The sequence below is a fragment of the Denticeps clupeoides genome, chromosome 4 (genome assembly GCF_900700375.1).
Source record: "Denticeps clupeoides chromosome 4, fDenClu1.1, whole genome shotgun sequence".
In the NCBI taxonomy this organism is placed as follows: Eukaryota; Metazoa; Chordata; class Actinopteri; order Clupeiformes; family Denticipitidae; genus Denticeps; species Denticeps clupeoides.
Window position 1 is genome coordinate 15992574 of NC_041710.1, and position 9118 is coordinate 16001691.

General features: G+C 37.8%; 1 protein-coding gene across 6 annotated transcripts in view; it reads left to right on the forward strand.

The window, feature by feature from the left end:
• Positions 1-8682, forward strand: part of LOC114788298 (corticotropin-releasing factor receptor 2) — a 55060-nt gene extending 46378 nt beyond the window's left edge. For 4 of the 6 annotated variants that reach the window (XM_028976727.1, XM_028976728.1, XM_028976732.1 and 1 more), the window contains 2 exons: positions 5386-5427; positions 6437-6713. In XM_028976727.1, the coding sequence (XP_028832560.1) occupies positions 5386-5427; positions 6437-6577 (183 nt within the window). In that variant the 3' untranslated portion in view covers positions 6578-6713. Of the gene's footprint in view, positions 1-5385; positions 5428-6088 lie in introns of all 6 variants that reach the window. The other 2 variants (XM_028976730.1, XM_028976729.1) reach the window with 2 other exon arrangements.
• The last annotated feature ends 436 nt before the right edge of the window (positions 8683-9118 follow it).

The following is a 9118-nucleotide window of genomic DNA, read 5'->3' on the forward strand; positions in this document are numbered from 1 at the left end:
CAAATCCATTTTATCCAAGAAGCACTCAGTGGAAATTCCTAATTTACTACACGACAGAGGACATGGAAATTGAGAAATACCCTACTTGAGATAATGAGAGCATCATCTCAAGTAGGGTTGGGGATTATGTGCTCTCATCTATCATTACCTTCATTTGTATTGTACAAAAGATTTGTGTGTATTGTGTTTTGTGACCAGTTGTTAACCGGAACTGACATTTTATGGTCCAGACATTTTGTATTTTCTGTCACAACTTTATTTGTGGTTGTACCAGCAAAATCAATTTGTGGTTCTCTCAACACCTAATGTAGTTCTCAGTGTGGAAGAACTAAACAATAAAAAGTGACATGACGGATGAAATCACTGTGTAAGTCTCCCTCGTCGACACGGCTAATGGGATTGAAATTGTAAAATGTCGTCATATATTACACAGAAAACCAACAGAAGCCTGAAACAGTGGCGTTTTTTTTGACACGGGCCATTGCCCAGGGTGGCATCGTGGGGAGGAAGGGTGCCCTCCACTTTCGAGGTGCGATGTTCCTTCATAGTTTGGAGTTCTGTTAGTATTCATATACAATGTAGAAAATAAAGAAAGAAACATAATATAATATTTATTTATATTCCATTATATATAAATTAACAGGTGTGCCTTGTTAAGTTAATGGGCCTCATATGTATAAAAAGCATGCATAGTAAGTGTATAATAACGTATAATTATATTTTTTTATGTTATTCTATCATATAGAAATGTGTTTCAGCCTGTGCCTGTATGTAAGTGTGTAAGTGTGTTTAGGTTTAGGGTTACTGTACTTTTACTTTTTCTTCCTGCACGAGGCTTCATGCTCATTTTCTTCATTAGTGCAGTGAATGTGGGTGGGACACACTCACTGTCAGTATTTTCATGGCAAGTGAAAAGTCTCAGTGGGCACATGGCACATTACCACGACCATTACCACTCTGCGTGTGGGAGCATGTGTGGGATTCGGGTCAACGTGAACTTACAGTATAAAGCAGCTGCCACCCAAACCTGCAGCGTAATAATGAGTTTAAATCACCTACACAGTGCTTGCCCCCCTCTCCATATGACACACCCACAGACACATGAGCAAGCACATCAGATCATTGCATCAGATGTACCAACCTGCCAACCAATAGAGTGACAAAAGTCACATCCTCAATGCAGGTTTGGCCTTTGGAAACTATTAAACATAAAAAAACAGCATGCCCCAAATTACCAGAGGACAGTATCTGTTCCTGTCTCATCACTTTATTTTTGTGAAACCAACATTTTCTAATGATGACTAAATTTGTGACTAGAGGATCTTGTTCTATTGATATTTCATTTGAATTGTATATATATTTATGTGGATTATATTATATGTAGTAAAACAGCCATAATTTCATAAGGAATATGGATATTAATATGAAATGGAATATAAGTCTGTGTCTCTTCAAATATCTCATACACTTCAAATATGTTCAAATAAGCTCAGTGCCCAGCTAGTACCTCTCTGAACTGATAGGTAAAAAAATGGTTAAAATTCTTAAGGTCAGGATTCCAAAAAAAAGGAAACCAGTGCAGTGTAACCAGGATCAAATTTCTTAAAATGTTCCCCAGTCCATAAATACCTACTGCAATGCATTATACTTCACACATGACCTGTTTATTTTCTTTACACGTTAATAGTTAATCCGTAATGATGGCAATATATCAATATTTAAAGGGATGAAAAATGCATATACAATGATATTCAGTTACACAATCAGTTGTGCTAAATCATTAAGGACAATCTAGAATAATTGTATTTTATGTAATGTATTGAATGACATTTTATATTTTAAACACCACAAGCTACTAGGTGAGTACCCTATCCATGTGTAAAGCAAGTGCAGTGGGATTATTTCTTGGAACCTCAGAGAGCCACATATCAGTGTAATCAAGTCTGATTACAGACATCATTCTGTTCCACTGCCTGTACCTGGATTCTTAGTTTATACTGGACCCATATTGTATGCCACTCAGAGATGGCTGCTGTCATTGTTCCCAGGAGATGAACAAAAAAAGAAGAACATTGAGAAAAAAATGCAACTTTGCGACCCATAAATTCACTTGTATTTTGTGTGCATAAGATACTTGCATGCAAGATAATTTGCAATGAATTTAAATTGCAGTGAGAGCATGTCCACCTCACCAGTTTGGTTTGGTTTGGGCATCCGGTTCTTTTTTTTTTTTTTTTTTAAAGGACACAGTACATTTGGAACATGGCTGTGGTTTATTTAACACAAAGTGTTGGCATAGACAGAAGTTAGCCACATGATTTTTAAATCATGAGTCATGTGCATCAAGTGACCAGCAAAATTGTCTATTAGAGTCCAATACAATATGTTTGTCTAAAGACTTCTAGTGTTTATCATGCCCTGGGGAAACCACAGCTTTAGCTTACCCCAAAACATCACCCACCTTACTCTCCCTTTAGTGGTCAGTCTGCATCTCCATGACGGGACTCACTAGTACACGCAAATGCTCATGGAAGTACTGTTATTTATCATTATCATTAGTACAATTAATCATTGTTGACCCACTAAGTGGACATGTTTTGGAAAGCACACACAATTTAGTACACCTTATTTGGGAACTTAGTGAATTAGGCCATCATTTTTATGGCCTGTAGGTTTTATATCGCCTACTTGTGCTGTCCTAATTTTAACAGATTTTCCTGAGGGAACGAGTGTGTAGACAGCATTCTATCCTGTGATATTATTGTGGTCTGGGATTAGTCAAATAGCACAACAGGTTTTTATTGCACTTTAAATGTGTCAACCCTCACCATTCCATTATGTCCTTGGCATAAATGTTATGCAATAGAACATGCTAGGGAATTGTTAAGTGCTAGACGAGTATTTTTTATTTTTTTGTGAATGTGTTTGCATGTGTGTGTCTTAGACTCCTTTGAAATACTTTTTACAGAACCCCACTGCTACACTCCTCAAAATACTGATACTTGCCTATTAAGCCAAATATTGTGTAGCACCATCCTACCTCACAGCCATTATTATACCTCGCACTGAACCTCACTTTCCCCAAACCTCCAGAACAGCTCACCTGGTCCCTCCATCGCTGAAGGTAAAATGTGGTGGAATACAGGAAACTCTGACCGCACTGAGCAGCTCCTTCAGTGGCAGGCTACTGCACCCACGATGTGGGAAGGAGAGGTTCAGAAGGTCTTTTCTTCCAACCGCTGTCAGACTCTATAACAAAGACCTCACAGCTGACCACACACTCCGACAAACAAACACACTTTGGTACATTTTGTTAAATTGTAAATTGTTTTTAAATTGTAAATTTGTAGATATATACAGATACATATTTATCTTAATTTTTTTGCTGCTATTACCTTCTGCTTCTATCCACTTTCTGCCATGACAATTGCAATTTCCCACTAGTGGGACTAATAAAGGTTGATCTTATCTTATCTTAAGAATTTCCTCTATGGGAAATTCAGCACAGTCACTAAGTATTTTCAAACGACTTTAGAGAATACTTAGATTAACTAGTTTACAATAACTACAACAGACTGCATTAAATTCATAGTTGGGGTCCTAGTAAACCAGAACTGATACTTCATTGATGGTAACATGAAAGCACATTGTAAGTCATTCTGGATGAGGGAGTCGGCCACAGACCACAAATGTTAATGTAATGTAATGGTTGAATTATACAACCAAACAAACTTAAAGTACCTTGAAGCTTGGTATACTGGCTGTGATGTTGTATGTCATGCATCTTTTTAAGATCATTGTAGTGTCTTTAAAAAAAAACGAGAACAGAGTTCTGGCCTTAATCCGAGCGAATGAACAGCATGTTTATTATTCACACCGACCACTTTATGCAATATTTGACCCTGTTTTTTTTTTCAATATACACCATACCAATCAGATGTAGATAGTATTTGTTTGACCTCATTGTTGTCTGAACAGAGACTGTTTTTAATGGCAGGGTGCGGAGAATACTTTTTGGGTGACAACTTTAGATTGTTTGCTGAAATCCCCCCAAGCCAAGATCAGAGAAGTCACCTCAATTTCGAAACCTGCCAATTATTTATGGCCTTGTATCATCAGGATTTGTTTTCTTGAGGCTTTCTCTGAGCTTTGAGCACTGCTGAAATGTATAAAAGTAAAATGCTCTTTATAAACCAAGAGAAAAAAAGCTCCCTTGTGGCGAAATTTACCGCTTCAGATCTTAGAGCTCAAGTGCTTATTGAAGCTAGGTTATTGAAGCTGTTCAACTAAATTGTTATGGCTAGGTCAGGTTACCTCACTGATCCTGACAATTCTGGCATGTGCTTAAAAGAATTTTTTAGACAAATAAACAGATAAATGGAAATTTAAATGTAAAAAGTGATCACATGTGACACACCACAGCATATCACCTAGTGCCCACAACGAAATGTGTCCTCTGCTTTTAGTGGCCCCTCAGTGGGCCCTCAGTGGCAACTTGGCGGTTTGGGATTCGAAAAGGCAACCTTAAATTATGCGTCTGTTTCCTTATCAGTTAGGCCACCACTAACCCCCAAATGTCATTTATCTGTCATTTACAGCATTTATTAGATGCCCACAGGGTCAAGTGTCTTGCTCAGGGACACAATGGTAGTAGGTGGGATTTAAACCAATGCCATGCTGGCTGGAGAAGGAGGCACAGATGCTCGACATTGGGGCAAACAGAATTAAATAAAAACTGAAACAAAATACAAACAAAAAAACATGGTTTGTGGGCCAGGGAACTCCAAAACATAAACCTAAGGAATCAGTCTTTAGGCAATACTGGTGTGGCTTGCTGGTTCTCTTTTGAAGAGTCCTGATCGCCCACGCCTAATGAGTGGCATCTGTGAGTGATCAGGACTTATTCAGGAATAATTAGGTGAACAGAACTTGAATATCATAACAGTTTGTCTTCTGGGTGTGTGGGTGGTCAATTGATCCTGTCCAGGACTTAACTTAATCCTTTCCTGCATGTATCAGTTTATTTCTGTAAATGTGACATTCCCCATGCACCATAATCACAATACTCCACACATCCTTGTGCCTGAGACTGCTGCTCTCTCAAGAAAAATTATAACAATAAAAAGGTATAAAAAGTTATGACCAATGTAACTGTAGCCTAATGACACACACCATTTTGAAGCAACACAAAAACCTGTATTTAAAACGGCAGCTCTTTTGGACAAATTAGACTGATACCCAGGTCCAGTATGGAGCTGTAATAGTTATCCTGCATCTTTGATTTAATTGTTAGGATGTTACTAGTGCTTGTTTTTGTGCGACTATTAATGAGAGATTGGTTGTTTGTTTGTATGTGTGGATTAAATGCTTTTTTTTTTCTTTTAGGGCTTCTTTGTGTCTGTGTTTTACTGCTTTCTTAATGGAGAGGTGAGTCAACAGTGAGCATCATTTCATGCCTGACTTCCGCTGCAGAGCAGCTGTGTTGATACATGGGGCCAGAAGCCCATAAAACCCACACACCCACTTAGCTTGCTGCTGTTAGGGAAGCCCATTCTTATCTGAGAAGGTATTTACACCAAGCCACAGACAGGCATTCATACTCAAACACAATCATGGATGGAGCGAGGTGTAAGCACCCTGGCTTAATTATCTGAGGAAAATGGTAAATATATAAAGGGTAATACTTTAAGTGGTTTCATTTGTGTTTTGGTGGTTTCTGATGATTACTGGACTGGAAAGCATCTGCTGAATGGCATTGTGTGCAGAGGCTACAGAGGTTGCAAAATGTGGCTTATTTTTAAAGCCCAGAAAACGATTATGCATGAGGCTGATTTGTCTTGCCGTGTTAAGGTTACAAAGGATCCAGATCTGGATCCAGGTCAAGGGGGTACCTCTAGGGCCTAAGGGCAATGCTTCACTGAAGGAGATTTTCAGCTCTTATTTACTTAATGATGGCTCATTATGAGTATAGCAGTCAGATACCTCACTGAGCTGACACTGGAGTTAATACACCTTTCATTTGTTCATCTGCACACCAGGCCACCATGAGTGTAAGAATAATGTACCTTTTGTTTCATTGTTTCTTTAGGGAACCCCTCGCAAGAGATGACAATTGTGTTTTGATTAAGGCTTTTGTAATTAGATTGTTCCGAGTGACCACAGTGTATATACAGGGTATATGTTAAATGTTGTGCACCAATTTGTATTTGTATTTTTGTTATTTATGTATTATCTGTAATGTATTTTTGCCCTATGATTTTATATTTATTTTTGTTTGTGGAGTGGGATTTGGTTTGTTGGCCTTTTTCATGTTCACGTTTTCATCAGATTGTGATTTTTGTTTCTGATTGCCTGGACTAAAGCCGGTTTAACTCTGTATTACTGTTTGTGTAAAAACAGAACACACCTGACCCATGTGACTTTCACTGAATTCCAGGTGCGTTCGGCTGCCAGGAAGCGGTGGCACCGGTGGCAGGACAACCACGCCCTTCGTGTGCGAGTGGCCCGGGCCATGTCTATCCCCACCTCACCAACCCGCATCAGCTTCCACAGCATCAAGCAGACCACTGCATTGTGACCTCTGGATCGCCCTGCTGTTGTTTGAGTCGCACATGGACACATCAAGTGTGACAGTGGGACGCACCGCCAGTGCAGTGCGGTTTCCAGGCGAGGTCTGTAATGTCCTCCATGTGGTTTTGAATGAAAACTGCTGACGGGACATGGTTAGGAAAGCAGGACTCGGGAGTGGGACGTTGTCAGGCAGTGCAGTGCTGGATCTTAATTGTTAAATAAACAAATCTGACCTCTAGTATCATGCTGCTCTTGTGAGATGTGTACAATGTTCCACAGCATTGCTAGATCATTATTTGATCATCTCCAGCAAAGCGATTTTTTTTCTGAATGATACGCTTTTCGGTGTGCATTTATGTCCCTCTCCCTGCCTTCCACCCCTCTGCCCAATCAGGTGAAGTACCATGTTATTTATTTTCTTGTTTTGTTACCAACATGGCAACGTCAGTTCTTTCAGACTGTTTTGTGGCTCTTTACTGAACCCATTCACAATTTCTCAAGTCACAGCTGAACTGATAATGTAATAATAATAATAACAAGGCCACAACCATGGTTTTGTTTAGCTGTACACTGATCTTCATCTAGTACTCGTTGTCTTGTACAGTTCTACTGGCTCTTACAAATAATGTCTATAGTACAGTATCTACTGTACAGTCACACAACAATCCATTATATAACCAGCCCTAGACTATCTGCATGCTAAATTCATTTTCCTTTTCTGCTGCAAATACATAATAAATCTGGGAAGGGCTGATGTAAATTAATACATTTACATAGAAGTTGGTGTCTCATTTCAGGGATAAAAAAATTGAGACAAAAAATAGGTGATTAGGTTTCACACAATATAATATTATCATCATATAATCACAACACTGAGATAAAATTTTATTTTCTGCAATATGCCATTCAGTATAAGCACTAAATACAAACACATTTTAATATTCTCTCCCTTCAGCTGCTCCCATTTGGGCTCACCACAGCTAAACAGTCTACCTGGTTGGCTGCACAAAGATGTGGCAAAAGTTTTAATGCAAGATTGCCTTCTTGATGCAACCATCACCATTGACTTCAGTGGCTGGGTTAATGATAAAATTTAAATATAATATTAATAAATGCTATTAATAATTAGTATATAATTGCTATCAGACCATAAGTAGAAGACATTGGAAGACATCCAATCCATGTGAGCATCAGGCTGGGTGGGCTTATGGATTTTTGCATAAAGCTCTGTTTTGCTTGTATTTGACCAAAAAACTTGACCATGGCATCGCCTCAGTTTGGGCCAGACTCCTAGTACTCAGGAGTGAAAAGTGGCTTGGTATCCACTGAAAGCACAGAGGCTTTGAAAACCTCCAGACAGTGTTTTGTCTATGCCAAGGTGTCCACTTTCAGATCAGTTTGTTCTGCTGGGAATCAGTGATGCTGGTGCAGCATTTCTTTGCTGCCCTGAATGTGGTCCTCTTGATAATTGTGGTATTGCATGTAAGCGGAGTTCAGACTACAGTAAAAGGCTTTTAACAAGTAACCAGAGCTCTATAGATTGGCTGGGAAGATGAGCGGTGGTAGAGAATTTGTCTGTGCATACAAGATTGAAATGACTGATGTATCAAGGGATTCATTTTAGTGGGTTCATTTTGATTAGATATGAAGCCATGCTTCACACAAAATTATGAAGAAGAAATTGGTTTTCACACGTTTTTTAAAAGTTGTGGCCTGTTAACACTCAAAGAATGATCTTTTATTTATAACTACACTAAACTTGTAAGACAAGTGTGTGACTGTTCACTAGTGTAATAAAGATGCAAAGTGAAAGATGCAAATAGTTGCATTTAATGAAATGTAAACAAAAAAAACCTGTAGACATGTTACTTTTGGCATTATTTCAACAGATGCATGGTACACCTGTAGCAACAGCACTTTTAGTGAATTCAGATAACCTACCCACCAATTTCCATGTAAATACATTTTATAATGCACAGTAGATCTGCTTGAAATTTGCCTTTTTAATTGTTTTTAACATTGAATCCAGTTCATTCAGTTAGAACTGGATATGGGTAGTCTTTATACACTGAAAAAAGTCAACCGTAGCTGTCGTTTTTTTAATGTTTTTTTTTTTTTTTTTCATTCCCATAGTTATAAAATATTTGTTTATGCTTAGGGGTTTTTTTTATTTACTCCAATGCTACCAACAGCAGATTTTCTTTTTTTAATTTTATTTTTCCTTATTTTCCTCTTGATTCCTTTTTCCCAATTAAAAGTGCATTCTAAACACGTCTATTCTTAGGTTGGATATTCTGTCTTTTTAAAATAGTTTTTACCACACATTACATATATGTATATATACATATACATGTATATATATCACAAAACTTTTGTATAAAACAAACAAGAAAACATTTGCAACTTAAAAAATTCTTTGTATGTGTACTATTATTTGTATTTATTAGGTTATTTATATTTATTTTGCTGTTTTGTGTATTATATTGTGAAAGACTATTTCTTGTAAATTAAAACTTTGAATTAAAAATAAAAAAAGAATTAAAGCTTT